At 33.1% G+C, this 20,523-nt stretch overlaps 1 protein-coding gene across 1 annotated transcript in view; it reads left to right on the forward strand.

The window, feature by feature from the left end:
- The window catches only part of side-III (sidestep III), a 710,109-nt gene extending 691,626 nt beyond the window's left edge, over nucleotides 1–18,483 (forward strand). Inside the window, exons 14-19 of the mRNA XM_075303796.1 lie at nucleotides 10,645–10,803; nucleotides 13,833–14,122; nucleotides 14,657–14,805; nucleotides 15,995–16,114; nucleotides 16,742–16,853; nucleotides 17,563–18,483. Of these exons, the coding sequence (XP_075159911.1) occupies nucleotides 10,645–10,803; nucleotides 13,833–14,122; nucleotides 14,657–14,805; nucleotides 15,995–16,114; nucleotides 16,742–16,853; nucleotides 17,563–18,375 (1,643 nt within the window). The 3' untranslated portion in view covers nucleotides 18,376–18,483. The remainder of the gene's footprint in view (nucleotides 1–10,644; nucleotides 10,804–13,832; nucleotides 14,123–14,656; nucleotides 14,806–15,994; nucleotides 16,115–16,741; nucleotides 16,854–17,562) is intronic.
- The last annotated feature ends 2,040 nt before the right edge of the window (nucleotides 18,484–20,523 follow it).

A 20,523-nucleotide genomic window follows, 5' to 3' on the forward strand; every position in this document is an offset into this window, starting at 1 on the left:
TTATTCACTCTTAACAAAAACAAAAATTGTTTAGTATAAATTTCGGAGAGGTTGAGTAATATTATTGACCTATTTCATCTATACACATTTAGGGAATCCTTAGCCACTAAGGCAATTAAAATTCGTGTCGACCAAAAATTTAGTTCGGAATGATTTCTTTGTGGAAAATATATTTTGATTATATCTTTGATTATATATTTTTATGCTGGTAATGGGATTATTGTAGTATGACAGTGTTACGTAGCGTATACGCAACGGTCCAATCAAAACTCGCCACCAAATATGTTACTTATACGCACTTATGTGTCAATCGCTGCTATTACACAAACGTCCGGTCATATGTTGCTTATTGTTGTGGTCATTATTACGCGATAAAGTTTAATGACGATAAATGAATTTCTCCAGTTAATGAAAAGGGTGAACATTTTTATCGGACACATTCTTACTAAACAATTTATTTATTTACCTCCCAAAATTTAATATACAACACTTTTCAATTGCATTCCAGCCCACAGCAAGCTCGTATATTCAAATAGTTTAATATCTTAGCCGGTCTCAGTTTTCAAAAAAAAAAAAAATAACACATAATTTATTCACATAAACGATATACATATTTGAATTTCAATTTTCTGCGAATGAAAATATATTTTCTCTGTTCATTCAAATTAAACAATTTTAAATAAATAAAGGGTGGTTAAAATTTCAAGGGCCGATGTTGATTTTGAATAAAACACAAACTATTTAGGAAATTATTGTAATTTTATTTTATTATGATATATTGGTATTACTCAATTATGTATGGAACAAAATATCGGCCAATTGGGCGCCACGACCTCGGTGGCACACCTTCATCCGATGGTCCAAATTTTCGATGACGCTGAGGCATAATGGAGGTTCTATGCCGTTATTGTGCCGAATTAACTCATCCTTTAGCTCTTGAATTGTTGCTGGCTTATCGATGTACACCTTTTCTTTCAAATAATACTAAAGAAAAAAGTCCAACGGTGTCAAATCACATGATCTTGGCGGCCAATGAGATTACATGAGATAACACGACCATTGATTTTGTTGCGCAAAAGAGCCATTGTTTCGTCAGCTGTGTGGCAAGTGGCACCGTCCTGCTGAAACCACATATCGTCCACATCCATATCTTCCAATTCGGGCCATAAAAGGTTCGTTATCATCTCACGATAGCGAACACCATTCACAGTAACTGCCTGAACGGACTCATTTTGGAAAAAATACGGCCCGATGATGCCGCCAGCCCATAAACCGCACGAAACAGTCACGCTTTGTGGGTGCATTGGTTTTTCGACAATCACTCTTGGAGTCTCATTCGCCCAAATGCGGCAATTCTGTTTATTGACGAATCCACTGAGGTGAAAATGTGCCTCATCACTGAAGATGATTTTCTTCGAAAATTGATCATCCACTGTTGCCATTTCTTGGAATCATTTAACACGTTGATGGATTGTGTGTCTCTCCATGGTTCAAATTGAATAAGTCTGAAATAGAGAAATGTCAAATAAAATTTGGAAAAAAACTTGGCGTTTAGCTGTGGTTCATATTCAACATCGGCCCTTACAATTTAACCACCCTTTACAAACATAACTAGATCAAAAAAATCCATAACAAAGTTAACTTACACGACAGTATGCCATAGCTCACAGCCCACACTGAAAAAAACGTTTACGTGATATTAAAGATTATGCAACCTAAATTTTATGATGTGCAATTTACAAAATATTAAGGACAAATTTCTTTAAAATAATGAGATTTTAATTAAATCAAAGTTTATAATCTATATTTCAAAAAAATTTTTCCATTAAATTTAGAACACAAATTTTGTAAATTTGCATCCCTCCGTTAAAGCCGCACGTCTTTGAACTAAAGAAAAACGTCCTTAAAATAAGGAAACACATTTTTGATTCTAAAAAATCGTCCTTAAATTAACAGAAATATTGAATCTATAGATTTAAAATAAAAAAGCTTCAAATATAGGCTCAACCTTATTTTGAGGATTTGGGTCAAAGTTTTTTTTTTCGTTCTTAAATTAACAGAAATATTGAATCTATATATTGAATCAAATATAGGCTAAAACTTATTTTGAGGATTTTGCATATTTGGTTTAAAGTTGTTTTTTTTTGGAATTAAGAAAACATTTTTACTTCGAGGTATCCGCTATAATTTGGACTTTTAAATTGGCATTTGTTTGTACGTGAATAGCTTTATTATACCGCGAAAAGAAAATTAAAATTCGATAAATGGCATCTGAATCCTAAATTTAATTTTATTTATCCTAGATTTAAGGCCAGATAGGTCGTTAAAAATGACTTTCTATTAAAGAAGCCGCATCTTTGGCTAGGAATCAATACCAAAATCCTTACGAGAAGGTCAAAATCTTTGGATCCTAGTAAACTTTCTTTTGAGTGCATACATTACTCCTTCTGATCACCACTTGTTCCAATCGTTCACGTATGACCTACCCAATCAGCATTTTCGTTGTAACGAGGAAGCCATAAATTAGGTTGATTAGCGCATCATATGAAAATATGAGTCGTTTTTCTTTCGCAGTATCCATATGGTGCCAGAAAAATCCCGCATATTTTTTGCACTCCCAATATATTTGGAGGTTAGTTTATGTACTGAAAAGAATATTTACTTAATATGAAAGATTGTGGAACATAAATTTCAGAGCACGCAATTTACACAGTATTAAGGACAAAATTCTTTAAAATAATGAAAGTTCATAATCTTTGGTTTAAAATTTTCTTTCTTTAAATTTAAGACACGAATCTTTGAAATTCGCGTCCCTCTGTCAAAGTCGTAAGTCGTTGAGGTAAGGCAAATTTTCCTTAAAATAAAGAAAACCATTTGTGATTTAAAGAAATAATCTTTAAATTAACTGAGAATCATTGGATGGAAGATAAAAATGCTTCAAATATAGGCTAAAGATTTTGCATTTAAGCTTAATGTTTTTTTTTTAATAAAGAAAACACTGTTTACTTTGAAGTATCTGTTATAATTTGTATTTTTAAATTGAAATTTTTTTATACATGAATAACTGTGTTAATATATCGCAAAAAGAAAATGAAAAATCGATAGATTAGATTAAAAATGAAAGAATACTAAAATTAATTTTTCAAAGTCTATACTCCCTTTTTTAAAGAAGTCTCATGTATGGCTCGGAATCAACACCAAAATCTTTAAGGGAAGGCAAATATCTGTGGATCCAAGTAAAAATTTGTTTGAGTATGTAAAATCTAAATTTAGTTCTATAAAAAATATTTCTTATAATACAAAAAAGGATCTTAGAGTCCTTCTCAGTTTCTTGAAGCTTATTTTTAATATGACAGCTAGAAACTTTCTACGGCCACATGACTTCAGACCAATGTAAATACATATTCAAAATGAGTTTCTTGTATGTATGTATATGCTTTCATTCATATGTTTACACTTACATACATATAACAAATAGTTAAGGATTAAAAACATATAATTCATCACCATCAGCGTGGCAACACAAAGTTTACCAAAAGGATAGAGTAAGTATCATTAAAGCAGAAGTCATTGGAAAACATAGAACCACACACACACACACACACAGCTATCCCATCAAATATCAGACCCGAAATAATGACATCAACATAACAAGAAGAAGAAGAGTATAAACAGTGGTAGTAGTTGCTGTTGTTGTTGTTGTAGTAGCAACAAACCTGAAATAACATATGCCACATTAAATCCTAATGGTTTTAGTTTTATTCTCACTCCACTCATGTGGAATATGAGGAACTTACTCCACACACACACAGATCCATTGCTAGTGGCCAACAAATTATTAAGGGATAATTTTCCCAAGGAAATCCTTTTTATTCAAACCATCCAACCAAAAAAAAAACATGAAAGAAAGAAACTGTTGATACCAGAAAATCTGAGAGAAGCCAATCCTTTAGCATACCAACATAGTATATAACTTTTAAGAATATGAGTTAATCCGTAATGGTTCGAAGTTAGAAATAACCAAGACCATGAAATGATCAGTAAATTTAAATTCGTTTACATTTTATTTATTTATTTATTGTTTATTTTAATCATACAGTAAATGTATGATAAAAAAGAAAAGGGAAAAGTAGCATTGGCTGCTAAGGCCATCAGCTACGTTTACATTTTAATTTATGAAAAATTATTAGAGAAGTTACTAAATATGAGAGAATTTTTGTAAATTTATAAAAAAAAAGAAATAAATTAAACTTATCCGACCTATTCGAAATTTACAGGGGAGATATGAGTGTACCTGCGACATAAAATCCGTTCCTCGGTTTTGTGGAAGAAAGGTACTAACTTTTACCAGACCTTAACAACGATATAATACGTATGTCGCAAAAGTCGTAAACCTAGTGTAGAAAACCTAGTTTTGAATTAAAGAAATTGTGAATATTTTTTAATTTAATTTAGTTAAGCTCCCCGAAAAAAATGCTTTATATTGTATTTATTCAAAACTTTACTATATTTACATCTCTCATTCACAACTTCAAACTATTCTTGGTTTTCGTGGTCCATAATGTCTATCCCAACTTTAGTTGGATAAACGAATGACTAGCCACAATTTTTAAAATTTGTTGATTAGTATGGAAATTGGCTCCAATAAGCCAAAAAGTAATTTTATAAAATTCTCTCTAAATAGCAATTCACTTATGCAACACTTAAGTAGTTTTCCTTCCTTCCAGTTTCTGCAGTAATTTGTGAAAGGTTAACTATGAGCGAGTACCGACCGTCACGTTTACAGCACCCTCGATTAGTTCATAGTAATTCTGGCTTCGAGTTTACAATTGAAATAACTCTATTCTCAAGTTTTGAACATTCCTGAGAATTGAAACTTCTTCGCATGAATCATCATCTTGGATATCATTCACTGCCTAGCTGAAGGGTCTGAAGTATTTGGAGTTTGCGACGTTTGCTACTTTTACTACATTTACGACGTGTATGTGACGTTTACGACTTTACAATTTTGCGACAGTCGCAAACCCTAAAAAGATTGATACAGACCATCTCTGTTAGGTTAGGTGTATCAGGCTCACTTAGACTATTCAGTCCATTGTTATACCACATTCGTGAACTTCTCTCTTATCACTGAGTGCTGCCCGATTTCATGTTAAGCTCAATGACAAGCGACCTCCTTTTTATAGCCGAGTCCGAACGGCGTTCCACATTGCAGTGAAACCACTTAGAGAAGTTTTGAGACCCTCAGAAATGTCACCAGCATTACTGAGGTGGGATAATCCACCGCTGAAAAACTTTTTGGTGTTTGGTCGAAGCAGGAATCGAACCCACGACCTTGTGTATGCAAGGCGGGCATGCCAACCATTGCACCACGGTGGCTCCCAACATAGGATTTGGGTATAGTAATTTCTTCAGTTTTGTGGTATCTGAACGAAATGAAAATTTTGTCGCAATTGTATTTCTATAGAAAATTTGCCAAAATTGTATTTCTATAGAAAATTTGCCAAAATTTTATTTCCATAGAAAATTTTGTAAAAATGTTATTTCTATAGATTTTTTTTTTCAAAATTTTATTTGTATAGAAAAAATTTTAAAATTTTATTTCTATAAAAATTTTTTTAAAATTTTATTTCTATAGAAAATTTTGTGAAAATTTTATTTCTATAGAAAATGTTGTCCAAATTTTATTTCTATGGAAAACTGATGTTGCAATTGTATTTCTATAGAAAATTTGCCAAAATTTTATTTCCATAGAAAATTTTGTAAAAATATTATTTCTTTAGATTTTTTTTTCAAAATTTTATTTGTAAAGAAAAAATTTCAAAATTTTATTTCTATAGAAAATTTTGTGAAAATTTTATTTCTGTAGAAAATTATTTAAAATTTCATTTCTATAGAAAATTTTGTAAAAATTTTATTTCTGTAGAAAATTTTTTAAAATTTTATTTCTATAGAAACTTTTGTCAAAATTTTATTTCTATAGAAAATTTTGTCCAAATTTTATTTCTATAGAAAATTTTGTCCAAATTTTATTTCTATGGAAAACTGATGTTACTGTTATGGTGTTTTCTTTTCTGAAAAAAGTGTTTTGCTTTCATTTTGTCTGTACAGAATGCGCATTTTTAAAATGTTGCCAGCAACCTAAAAAATTATATAATTTCACCGGGCAGAAAATAATTCAAAGGAACAAACAGGGCTATTGCAGCACTCTCGTTTGCCGGCAGTGCTGAAAATACCCGCAATTTGCCTCTTTGCGTGACACTATTTTCACATCAGAATTCGAAGCCTTCTCGCACTTTCGCCATTTTGTTTAGAAAAGAACCTAAAAAGTTCATTTTCCGGGCAAAATGCAAAAAATGCGCATTTTTTACAAGGAAAGAAAACGCCATTATTTGGAGAGTTGAATTTAGCAAAATCTGTCAAAACATCAAAAATTCTATCAATCTATCTAACAGTATATAATCTATCTTTTTTGGTAGAATTCTACCAACTTTGGCGTCCGTGTAAGTATTCTTGGTCGTGGGGAATTTTGAGCCAATCTAGTGATGCCCGTCCATCCTTCTGTTGAAATCACACTAACTACCGAACGACACAAGCTGACAGCTTGAAACTTCGCACAGACAGTTGTTATTGATATAGACCATATCGTACCACTTAAATATATAACTTCCAAAAACCAATCTGCAAATTTGATATCTTGAGCCTTCGGGGGGAGGGGGGCTCAATTTTCATCCGATTGGACAATATGTGGCAATAAAGCCAATTCAATCATAGCTTAGATCATGGAATTATTATGTACGGAGAAAGTTTCCTCGACTTTAATAATTATATCCTTCACCACTACTGTGGTACAAGGTATGGCTAAGTTAGTGAAATGAACTAAAATTATGGATAACAAGTATATACGGCCGTAAGTTCGGCCAGGCCGAATCTTATGTACCCTCCACCATGGATTGCGTAGGAACTTCTACTAAAGGCTGTCATCCACAATAAAATTACTTGGGTTGCGATAACACTTGCCGATGGCAAGGTATCGTAAAATTTTTTAACACTGTCTTCTAAATTGTAAGTTAGTCCATAAGGGGTATATATTAAACAAAAAAAAGGCCGATTAAATACGTATATAATTCAGTTTGACAAAATTTTCTATAGAAATAAAATTTTGACAAAATTTTCTATAGAAATAAAAACTTGACAAAATTTTCTATAGAAATAAAATGTTGACAAAATTTTCTATGGAAGTAAAATGTTGACAAAATTTTCTATAGCAATAAAATTTTGACAAAATTTTCAATAGAAATAAAATGTTGACAAAATTTTCTATAGAAATAAAATGTTGACAAAATGTTCTATAGAAATAAAATGTTGACAAAATTGTCTATAGAAATAAAATGTTGACAAAATTGTCTACAGAAATAAATTTTTTACAAAATTTTCTATAGAAATAAAATTTTGACAAAATTTTCTATGGAAATAAAATGTTGACAAACATTGCTATAGAAATAAACTTTTTACAAAACTTTCTATAGAAATTAAATTTTGACAAAACTTTCTATAGTAATAAAATTTGACAATTTTTACAGGGCTGTTAGAGGCCATATACTAACGAAATGTACCAAATTTCAACCGCATCGGATGACTTCTGCTCCTCCAAGAGGCTCCGGAGGTCAAATCTGGGGATCGGTCAAATCTGGGGATCGGTTTATATGGGAGCTATATATAATTATGGACCGATATGGACCAGTTTTTGCATGGTTGTTAGAGACCATATACTAACACCACGTACCAAATTTCAATCGGGTAGGATGAAGTTTGCTCCTCCAAGAGGCTCCGGAGGTCAAATCTGGGGATCGGTCAAATCTGGGGATCGGTTTATATGGGAGCTATATATATTTATGGACCGATATGGACCAATTTTTGCATGGTTGTTAGAGACCGTATACTAACATCAGGTACCAAATTTCAACTGGATCGGATGAATTTTGCCCCTCGAAGAGGCTCCGGAGGTCAAATCTGGGGATCGGTTTATATGGGGGTTATGTATAATTATGGACCGATATGGACCAATTTTTGCATGGTTGTTAGAGACCGTATACTTAGACCACGTACCAAATTTCAACCGGATCGGATGAATTTTGCTGCTCCGGAAGGCTCCACAAGCCAAATTTGGGGATCGGTTTATGTGGGGGCTATACGTAAACGTGGGCCTATATGGCCCATTTTCAATACCATCCGACCTACATCAATAACAACTACTTGTGCCAAGTTTCAAGTCGATAGCTACTTTCGTTCGGAAGTTAGCGTGATTTCCACAGACGGACGGACAGACGGACGGACGGACGGACATGCTTAGATCGACTCAGAATTTCACCACGACCCAGAATATATATACTTTATGGGGTCTTAGAGCAATATTTCGATGTGTTACAAACGGAATGACAAAGTTAATATACCCCCATCCTATGGTGGAGGGTATAAAAATTAATCAAAAATAATATTGATACAAATTTCTCGCAAAAGGTGAATAAAATGTCAATGATTTTTCATGAAATAATTTCGATTAATTGTACAAGTTATCCTAGAACATTTTGAAGAAAAAAAGGAATGTCTAGTTTTATGATTACTACACAGAAAAAATAATAGCTCTTCTTACAGTATTTTGTACCAATTCGAAATGTTTAATTTCTTGTTATTAAGTTATTCCTTACAAAAATTTGCATTTGACGTAAATACAGACATTTTTATTTGGATTATAATTTCATACGTATCAATCGTCTTTCTTTTCTAAAAAACAAATTGCTTATCTTGATGGAATGCCACACATTCACAATTTAACCTTTCGAAATTTTACTATAATTTTTGAATATATGTTGTGACTACAGTGAACTTTGTGTGTTGATGAGCTACATGGACCAGGGTGGACTAGGGTGTTAGTGTGTTGGCTTACAAAATGAACGGTCCGTGGTTCAATTCTCCGTTCAGGTGAGGGGTATTACAGATAAATTGGTGAGAACTATAGAAATCGTAGAGGGGAGATAAATTAGAAACCAGAAATAATAAAATGAGCTAGTATTTATTTAATTGCCTGTACAACCTGTAAAAGACGTCATATTTGATAAAAATTATAGACTCAAAACAAAGTTTACTTGAATCCAAAGATTTTTACCTTCCCTTAAGGATTTTGGTGTTGATTCAAGACATTTTTAGTGACCTATCTGGCTTTAAATCTACGACCAATAAAATTAAAATTAAGAATTAAAATTAAGATGTAATTTATATATTTTTCATTCTCCTTTCGCAGTATATTAATAAAGCTGTTCACACTGAAAAAAAAAAAAAACTTAATTATGTCTACTAAATTTTCTTGAATTTGTCGAAAAATATTTACTTTTTTATATGACATCGGCGTGATGCCAGCGTTTGTTATTCTGTTTAGTTAAAATTTTCTAAAAATATTCAAAATTTTCTAAAATTAACCGAAATTTTTCTTCCAGATGGGTTCACTGTTTTTTCAGTGCAGGTACAAAATACTGTCCGTTTAAAAATCCAAATTATAACGAATAGTTCAAAGTAAAAACTATTTTCTTAATTCCACAAAAAAACTTCAAATCCTCAAAATAAGTCTTAGCCTAGATTTGAAGGGTTTCCAAAGTTTCTAAAGTTCCAATATTTCAGTTAATTTAAGGACGATTTATTTAAAACAAATATGTGTTTCTTTACTTTAAGGAAAATTTGCCTTAGTTCAAAGACATACGCCTTCAACGGAGGGACGCAAATTTCCAAATTTTGTGTCCTAAATTAAACAAACAAAATTTTTGAAGCTTAGAAAGCCAAGCTTTATTTTAATTAAAATTTCTTTATTTTAAAGAAATTTGTTCTTAACCATTTGTAAATTGCATATCCTAAAATGTATATTGCGTAAACGTTAATAGCACGTAAATATGTTTTTCAGTGTATTTTTTTAATGCTTCCAAACAAATTCGTTGTCCGCTAAAAGAAAATTTCAAACGATTTTCAGTGGGGTAAATTTTCATTTGCCAGGAAAATATTGCTTTGCGTGTACAACGAATATTGATGGGCGGCGGGATAAAAAATAAAAAAAATATAATTATAATTATAATAAAATAAAACTTTAAAAATTAACAATTATTTTAGGCCTAACCGCATGGATTGTCTCGTAAAATTAGTGTCTGTCTGTGTGATTATTTTCTCTAAGTCCATACACACCCACATCAACACAATACTTAATCCCATTTAATAGCAACAAATACCACTCCCAAAGACATAGCACAGACCACACGAACACCCCTACATAAATACTGGTAGTCAGCCATACACAAAACATCAAAACTCTAGAGGAATTGAAAATGAAATCTGTTTTTGAATGTCCCTTTTTCTCATAACGGAATCTAATTTTTTTATGATTTGATTTTTTTTTGAGGGATTGGGATTGTTCCTCGTTTTTTTTCATTTTTTGTGTTTTTGCATTTTGTGGTCTACAAGATTTTGGGTAAATATTATTAGGGAAAAGTGTTTTAAGTATGTGTTTAGCATAGAAAATGTTATTTCGAGGTTTTAAATTCTATTTAATTTGGCTTTTATTTTTGACGGCATTTGGCATTTCTTTTACCATTTACATTTCAGATGGACGCATGGGTTTGTCAATCCTTCCTATTGCTGCTCTTTTAACTGGAACACTCTTCACTGTGGGCATTGCTGTCCTATTTGTTGTTGTCGTGGCCGTCCGCAAGCGACGTTGCCAGGGCGGACGAAATATGTGCGATGACAAGGATAAACATTTAGGTATGTATGGCAAACATTTTCCAGGATTTAAATGGATATCATTCGTTTGAAGGGCTTTTGGTTTTGGTTTGGGCTTTTGTGTGTGTGTGTGTGTGTGTGGTGGGGAGGGGATAAATATCCTTGATGGGTTGGTTGGATGATGGTGTTCACTTCAAAAGTGGCACACAACTAAATTCACACACACACACATACACCCGCACATGTGGTTATTTGTGCATATATGGATTTTGTTGATAGGTTTTTGCAATGAATAAAAAATTTCCATGTATGCTTAGGCAACAGCTTTAGCTATTCAATCGGCAATGGCAAACATTATGGTTCGAATATGATGTGGGGGCGTTAGTTTTGAAGGGATTAGCATTTCTAAATATTTTCATCATCGGCTCTGTATGTGATGACTATTTTCTACCTCCAGATTATTGATTTTCAGAAATTTAGACTAAAGCAATAATACTTTCAATTGAAATAGTGTTGGCTTTTCGGAGTTTATTGACATTTGCAATCTCGAGCTCATATATCGGAAGAGATATTTTTTGAAACGACTTGAAATTAATCAACGTTGAAATATATCAACGTATTTATTTTAACTATTCAGCTAATAGAGTGAAGTCTTGTAATGAAATTACGCCGTTTAATTTTGAAAGCTGAAAAGATAGAAGAACTAAAATTTGGACCGATAAACACTCGATATGAACTTATATGGCTCCAGAAGCCAGGATCTTTATCTGATTTACTTAAAATTTTGCACAAGGTGTATATTTGATAGTATCGTTAAGTGTGACAAGTTTGATTTAAATCGGTTCAGATTTAAGTATAGCCCCCATATAAACGTACATTAACCCTCTAATGCCCCAATTTTTTTGGCAGCTGATTACATTTTCAATGTTAACGACACAAAAGCAAGAGAACTAAGCAAGAAAAATGTATACCGTAAAATTCAGCATATGCTGCAAAGTCACTTGAATAGTTTCAAATATTTTTTCTTCTGGGCAAAATAAAATTTTTGCTGTCTAATGCCCAAGCCCGCCCATATAATTCGATCACCAGATTTGACCTCCGGAGCCTCTTAGAAGACCAAAATTCATCTGATTCATTTGATATTTGGTACGTGGTGTTAATATATGGCCTCAAACACCCATGCAAAAATTGGTCGAATCCGATCTTGTTGAAATTTGGTACGTGGTGGTAGTATATGATATTTAACAACCATGCCAAAAGTGGTCCATATCAGTCGATAATCATATACAGCCCCCATATAAACCGATCCCGAGATTTGGTTTTGGAGCCTCTTCAAATTCCATCCGAGTCATTTTAAATTTGATACATTGTGGTAGTATATGGCCGTTAACAAACATGCCTATCTAGGTCCATATATCTATAGTCTATAGTTAGATATAGACGTCAGATAAATCGATCCCCAATCACACAAAAATTGGTCCGTATCAAGTTCATAATTGTATATAGCCCCCATATAAGCGACCCCCATATTTCAATTCTGGTTCTCTACGTACCGTGCAAAAGTCCATATCGATTCGTAATTATTTGTAGACTTACCTACAAATAACTAACTAACTCACAATTTAGATAACGAACCCAAGTAATTCGATTGTGGATGACAGTATTTCGTAGAAGTTTCTACGCAATCCATGGTGGAGGGTATATAAGATTCGGCCTGGGCGAACTTACGGCCGTATATACTTGTTTTAAATTCCATTTTTTGGGAATTAAAAACATGAATTGAAATCTATATAACTCTTGAACTAATTATGATATCATTTTGATTTTTATTGAGTTTTGCAGGGAAAATTGTTTTAAGAAACAATCACACAAAATTGGTCCATATCGGTTCATAATTGTATATAGCCCCCATATAAAGCGACTCCCATATTTCAATTCTGGCTCTCTAATTACCGCGCAACAGTTCATATCGGTTCGTAATTATTTGTAGACGTACCTATACATAGCTTTTTTGGCCTAATATACCACAAATGGACTAACTTAAAATTTAGAAGACGGTGTTAAGAAGTTTTACGAAAACTTGTCATCGGTAAGCATTACCACAATCACAATCAATAGTAGAAGTTTCTACGCAATCCATGGTGGAGGGTACATAAGATTCGGCCTGGGCAATCTTACGGCCGTACATACTTGTTCTTTTTTTATGGAGACCTAGAAACCAACATGCTCCGAAGAACGTGAATAATGATGAGGTGATGACTGATATTTTCAGTGATTAGCAAAGTATAATTCACCTACAGGTGCCCAAAAAATGGGTACGACTCATGTCATGTTAGCAGACTGCCGACTTCAGCTATGTTCAATATCTGAGATAGTAGGCATTTGTAGGCAGCAGACAACTCCATCGAGGAGGATGCGAAAGTTGGTTGCCATCGCTTATAACAGATTATCCATTTCACTAAACGGTGCCAATTGAATTTTAAAAACGTTATTTGAATATACTAAAATGTTTCACATGAAATGAAAAGGACTTCATTTCATATCCAAAAGGTTTCACTGGATTTGAAAAAGGTTTCATATGAAATGTAATAAATACGAAAATTCTATTTATACTTCTTACCGGACTAAAGTTCCGCCATTATTTTGTAATCGAACTTCCACCAACCATATTGGAATTTAGATTAAATTTGTAGCCAAGTCAAATTCAAATAAATCAAATAAATAGGTCATTTTGCGTGTCATTTTACATCTCAAACCGCATAGATTATATAAAATACAGCTGAAATTCTATTTTAGTTTAGGCCAAAACTAACCTAAAATTCTGGAAAATTATTGCAAATAAATTTTTATGTGGCACACCTAAAAATTAAAAGCTAGGACACCACTCTAAATTCCACATCCTGACAACACTAACTAAATATGGGGTAACTAATGGCTCAAGAGTTTTTCACACTTTTATTTACATATTTATCTGTTAACAATTTTACTTTATGTATATCTCCCCTATCGCAGAAAAAAAATCCTTACAATATCGTTTTTTTTTCTACTTTTTTTCTCTTCTCCCTTCATAGGCATGGATGTTACTGTAACAGCCCCTCTAGAGACTGGTCCTGGTCATCAGCGTTTAGTTGTTGCGTATACACTAAAACAAGGCATTGAAAAGCAACCGGATATATTGAGCGCTCAAAAAAATACAACGGGCAGTGTGACTTCATCACCAATGGGAAATCGTCCAAGTGGTGGTGGTATTTTTATAGATACAAATACCAGTAATGGCGGTATAGGCTCTAAGGCCCCTAACTATACAGGCAATGGCGGTGTGGTGGGTGTTGGAGGCAGTAATTCAACAACAGGAAACTATGTAAGTTTCGATGGCATAGTGGTTGTCAAAAAAATTTTTTAAAAATTTTTTGTTTTTGATAAAAGGAATAATAGCAAATGGTGAAATACACAGAAAAAATTATAGGTAACATATTGAAGAGGAATAAACAACAGAAATTGTTTAAATACATAGAAAAAAATTAATTGTTAATATATTGCGATGTTACAATAATCACTCAACTAAAATATTGGAAAATGCCATTGGAATTTAGAGTCATGGAGTTTGATAGAAAAATTATCAAAATAATGATGCAATATTTAAACATCCTCTTGATATCATGGGTAATACCAATAATATAAAAGACATTGAATCTGAATCTGCAGACTATCATTTTGCATTTGCTGTATATATCGTGATTTACAGGGTAGTCGATATATAATGCATCAAAATAAAGCGCTATATGTATTTTTTAACTTAATTTTAATTATATTGTTCTAACGCAAGCAATATCGGAAATAACATAAAATTTTAGAATCTGATTTTGAATATGTTCAAATTGGATACCTTGGGCAGAATGGGCCGGAAAGCCTACTCCCAGTGAAACGCCGTTTTGATATAATCGAAACTTTGGTATGTCGTAGTACCAACCTTGCTCTCGAAAATACTCCAGGCGCTAAAATCAAATGGATCGAAATCCAGAAATTTAGGGCCACCATTTTTAAGTAGAAATTAAGGTTAAGTTACGTATAGTGGCAGCCCTCTTTTTTAGGCTCACTTAGAATATTCAGTCCATTGTGTTACCACAATGGTGAACATCTCTCTTATCACTGAGTGCTACCTGATTCCAAGTTTACCGTTAGAAAATTACCGGTAGAAAATTTTGTCAAAATTTAATTTCTACAGAAAAAAAACGTTTTGTCAACATTTTATTTCTATAGGAAATTTTGTCAAAATTTTATTTCTCTAGAAAAATTAGTCAAAATTTTGTTTTTATTGCCAAATTATTTTGTACAGAAAATGTTGTCAATATTTTATTTTGTTTCTATAGAATTTTTGTCAAAATTTTATTTCTACAGAAAATTTTGTCAAAACTTTAATTCTATACAAAATTTGTCAACATTTTATTTATATAGAAGATTAGGTTAGGTATAGTGACAGCCCGATATTTCAGGCTCACTTAGACTATTCAGTCCATTGTGTTAACACAGTGGTGAACTTGTTTCTTATCATTAAGTGCTGCCCGATTCTATGTTAAGCTCAATGACAAGGGACCTCCTTTCATAGCCGAGTCCGAACGGCGTTTCACATAGCGGTGAAACCACATAGAGAAGCTTTGAAACATTCAGAAATGCCACCACTAGAACTGAGAGAGGGTAATCGATCGCTTTTTGATGTCCGGTCGGAACTGGAATTGAACACAGAACCCTTTGTATGCTAACTATTACACCACGGAGGCGGCAGAAATGAAGCTAGGAACTCTTTTTACGCCATTCTTGGTTTGACGCATACTGAATGAGATGGTGGTGAGTCCTGTTGGAATGTTCAAGGTCTGCGGCTGAAATGCTTGTCTGCTGAGGGCTTCAATACAATGTCTTTATTTTCCCGATAATGTTCTGTATTTATTTTGACCCCACCGTCGATTAATACGGGTGGGGAGTAGAATGATCAAAACACAGGGTTTTCTCGGTTTTTTATAAACCGATTTTTTTCCAAAACCGTTGGATGTTAATTTTCGAAAAAAAAAATAGCATAACCGGTTTTCACAAAAACCCCGTAATTTTGAAAGGAAAATCTAGTGTTTTTGTCAGAAAAAATCGCTGACAAAAATAATTCGATAATTTATTAAAATTTGGCAACAAGTTTTTTACTTCATATGGACATTGAACGTGTTTGTAAGAGGTTTCATTGCAGTCTATTAAAATACCCAGATGATAAATTTGGCATTAAATTGGCAATTTTACAGTGTAAATATAAAGAAAAGCCGATAGCCGATTGTTGTGGCCTTGAAAACACGGGTTCCACCGGTCCATCGTAAATGGGATTTTCATGAAAACCAACATTCGGTGAAAACCGATAAACCGGTACACCGCTTTCTATCCACCGGTTACGATCACTATAGCACCATCAGCTATTACGGCAGACCACACCATGTTGTTGAGGCCTTGAAAACATCGGGGTCCATCATAAATGAAATTTTCACGAAAACAGACAATCGGTGTCAGAAGATAAATCGGTCCATCGGTTTTTATCTACCAGTTTTGATCACTCTAGCGGGGAGTGATCAAATGCCACACCATTACCATCGGCGACGCTTGAGATCTGGTGGCCAAACGAAGGTGGAAATTTTCAAAATCCCATCTTTGCGTTTGTCCACAAATTGCTCAATTGGGAGTGGCTTCCCATCGGAGAAAACGAAATTCGGTAACTGGCCACTTTCGTGCAAGCGAAACAACTCCTTGGCATTTTCCAGTCTAACTTTTTTGTGCATTGTTGAGCTCTTGCACATCCAAACTTCTTTTTTTCACAATGTGTTGGATGCGTTCTTGCAATAAGTTCAGCTCGCGAGCAATTTTTCTACCACTGCATCTTGGATTTCAATCAAATGTGGCCTTCAGTTTTCTGATGTTGTTACCCACCACTTTTTGGGATACGATGCAGCACTACCAGTAGCATGGTATCGTGCACTGGTAGCAGGGCTCTTACGATAACCACTTGCGATTTTCTAGCCAAATATAAAGCATTCACAATACCACGACTTTTTTTTGGAAAGGTACAGATCAAAATACTCATGTAAGCTTGTAAACAATAACATGAATATTCACTGGAATAAATCTGTCGGCTGTCAGATGAGGGGTTGAAAGAAAATACAGGGTAACTGATATGTATTGCAAATATTCGAGCTATTACATTATTGCCCACATAGCTATTGTTAAAATTCGGCTCATCGTTGAGCTATATTCAACCAGAACTGTCTAGTTTAGTGGCTAATCTATGGTAACCGGTATCAACAGATAGCAAACTCATCAAATATATTTCAGGAGTTTTGAATCTTCAAAATTATTAGAGTGGTGATATTTTCTAGGAGTACACTATTGAAAGAAACCATTGGCAGATAGACGGACTGCTACGATTTTTGCAATCTAAATGAATAGCAGGTTCAAATCTTGTCAGTTATACCGTATTTCGAAAGATTCAGGCAAAAAATGTTGACCTCAATCGAATGACAATTTAGAGATCAAATTTTTTTTCCGGTGTAACATTCCATAAAAAAAACTAAACTAAAAAATTCTAAAGAACCCTCAGAGTGTTGCACACAAATTGAGAAGTTACAAAAAAAAAAAACACAAACATCAACAACATCATGAAGTTGTTGAAATATTTAAAGTTTACTAGAATCCGGAAAATTAAAACGAAAAAAAACAAAATTCTGTAAAAATGCAAATTAAATTTTGGTCTATCTCAATTTTTATTTCCCGTAGGATTCACCCACAATGAATTACAATGACACATCGGCAGCAGATCCCTTACAACAACAACTGAATAGTCCACCTTCACAATCGAGTACACTGAAAATGGGCTCGGAGAGCAATCGAAAACCTTATCAAACTCCACCACTACTTTACGATGCACTAAATCGTCATGATATTTCACGTTATGACCCACTGCCATTGGCCATGAATTATGGTGGAAGTAATACCACATTGAGTTCTGGTGGTAGTGCTGGTAATCATTCGCTGACCGCCACCAACAATGCAACCACATCGCTTATCCAGAACACACTCAGTAATGGTCATTATACCAATCATCATCATACATTGCCACATCCATCGTCGATGGCTATGCAACAGCAGCAGCAACAACAAAAACAACAGGGGCTGCAGCAACAAGCCCCTAACCTGCCCACAGCCTCGCATCATAATATGGGCCCAGAAAAACTATCAATAGCCGATTATCTTACTGCCAGTAGTTTAATTGATTACAATCTGAGTAAAGCTGCCACAGGGATGTTAACTGGTAGTGTAACTGGTGGTAGTGGTATAGCCAGTTCAACAGGATCCTCTGCTTCCATTATGGGTCATATGACTCTACCCAAAGGTTTGGGATTAGGCTCAATCTTGGGATCGAATAGCTCGAATGGTGCGGCTACAGCATCGCCAGCAGCCTCATCAACATCGCCAAACTCCAGTATAACACCCTCAACTTCCAGTAATTTAGCCATAACACAAAAACCCAATACCAATCGTAATCACATAATAACAGATACCTTGCCGGGTCCAGAGAGTTGTGTTTAAATGGGCTCGTAAAAACTACAAAAACTCTCAAACCGAAACCATAAAATCGACATCGATGAAAGAATCAATGTGAATAGAATTCTTTTTATGTGTAAATATCTTTAAGTTTTAAGAAACAAGACTGCAGTAAAACAAAACTAAATTGAAATTGAAAAAAAAAACCAAAACAAATGAAATGTTTTCGTAAATACTATTAAAAATATATTAATTTTAGTTATAACAAAGTATATGATGAAATATGTAGTACGAGAAATATGTAAGAGAGAAATTATTGTTAAATGAATGGACTCTTTTTTTGTGTGTTTAATGAAAGCTAAACAAATATATTCCTATTAAATGAGTAAATAATCCACGGTGTGGAGAGAAGTTGTGAATATGTATATGGGAAATTTCATTAAAATTGAGCCAATGACGAAATTTATTAATAATATAAATCATTTCTATGTAGGCAATGTATATTGTTATAGTTAGTGGGATGAGATTTTGTTTCTCCTAAAATCCTAAATATAAAGACATAATAAAATTTATTTCACAAATAAATCAAGGACAATGGTGATATTCGTTGTTCTTTCAGCCTTAACAGAATTTTTTCTAGTTATAGAATTTTTCCTTTGGTTTATTCAAAGCCCACTTGTACAATCTTTCAGTATTATCTGTTCAAACAAAATTTCGAAACGTTATCATCAGCTACCTTTTGAATGATTTATTTTCGATAGAAATAAAATTTTGACAAAAATTTTTATAGAAATAACATATTTACAAAATTTTCTCTAGAAATAAAATTTAGACAAAATTGTCTATAGAAATAAAATTTTCACAACAAATGTCAATAGAAATAAAATTTTGACAGAATTTTCTATAGAAATCAAATTTCGACAAAATTTTCTATAGAAATAAAATTTTGAGAAAATTTATTTTAAAAGAAAAATTTTGAGAAAATTTTCTATAGAAATAACATTTTGACAAAATAAAGAAATAAAATTTTGAAAAGATTTTCTATAAATATACAATTCAGACATAATTTTCGATAGAAATCAAATGTTGACTAAATAACGAAAAACAAGTTTTCTATACAAATAAAATTTTGACAAAATTTGCTAAAGAAATAAATTAAAACAAGTATATACGGCCGTAAGTTCGGCCAGGCCGAATCCTATGTACCCTTCACCATGGATTGCGAAGAAACTTCTACGAAAGACTGCCATCCACAATCGAATTACTTGGGTTGTGGTATCTTAAAACTTCTTAACATCGTTTTCTAAATTGTGAAGTCCATACGTGGTAGAGAGCCAGAATTGAAATATGGGGGTTGCTTATATGGGAACTATATACAATTATGAACTTGATATGGAACAAGTTTTGTGTGATTGGGGATCGATTTATCTTAGGGCTATATATAACTATAGACCGATATGGTCCTAGTTAGGCATGGTTGTTAACGGCCATATACTAGCACATTGTACCAAATTTCAACTGACTCGGATGAAATTTGCTCCTCCAAGAGGCCCCAAAACCAAATCTCGGGATTTGCTCGGGGGTCGCTTATATGCACTCAAAAAAAAGTGAACTCTCTATTACACTAAAGCCATATTAACTTTATATTAGTTCATAGAATCATTATGTTTGGAAAAAGTTTTTTTTGTCAAATAATTTTTTGCGTATGTTAGTTAAATGAACTAAAAAACGGGAAAAAGTTATACACAAATAAAGCATAAAGATTTCCTAATTTCGTATTTCTTAAAAAATAGTTCATTATTTCTTTAAATTTGTAAATTTTACCAAAAATGTGTCCATCATGAACTTCGTATGTCACTAAAGACATTCTTGCAATCTTGAACTCCAAGATTTCTCTTAAAACTACAAAATTTTCTTTAACTATTGAAAAAATTTAGTTATGTCTAATAAATTTTCTTCAATATGTCGAAAAATATTTACTTATTTTTGCCATATCGGAGTGATACCAGCGCTTGTAATACCGCTTAGTTAAAATTTTCTAAAAAAATTCCAAATTTTCTAAAATTAATCGAAAGTTATCTTTCCTGGTGTGTTCACTGTTTTTTCAGTGTGGGGGCTATATACAAGTATGAATTTGATATGTACCAATTTTTGTGTGATTAGGGATCGATCTATCTGAGGGCTATATATAAC

Source organism: Haematobia irritans, chromosome 1 (genome assembly GCF_050003625.1).
Source record: "Haematobia irritans isolate KBUSLIRL chromosome 1, ASM5000362v1, whole genome shotgun sequence".
Taxonomy (NCBI): Eukaryota; Metazoa; Arthropoda; class Insecta; order Diptera; family Muscidae; genus Haematobia; species Haematobia irritans.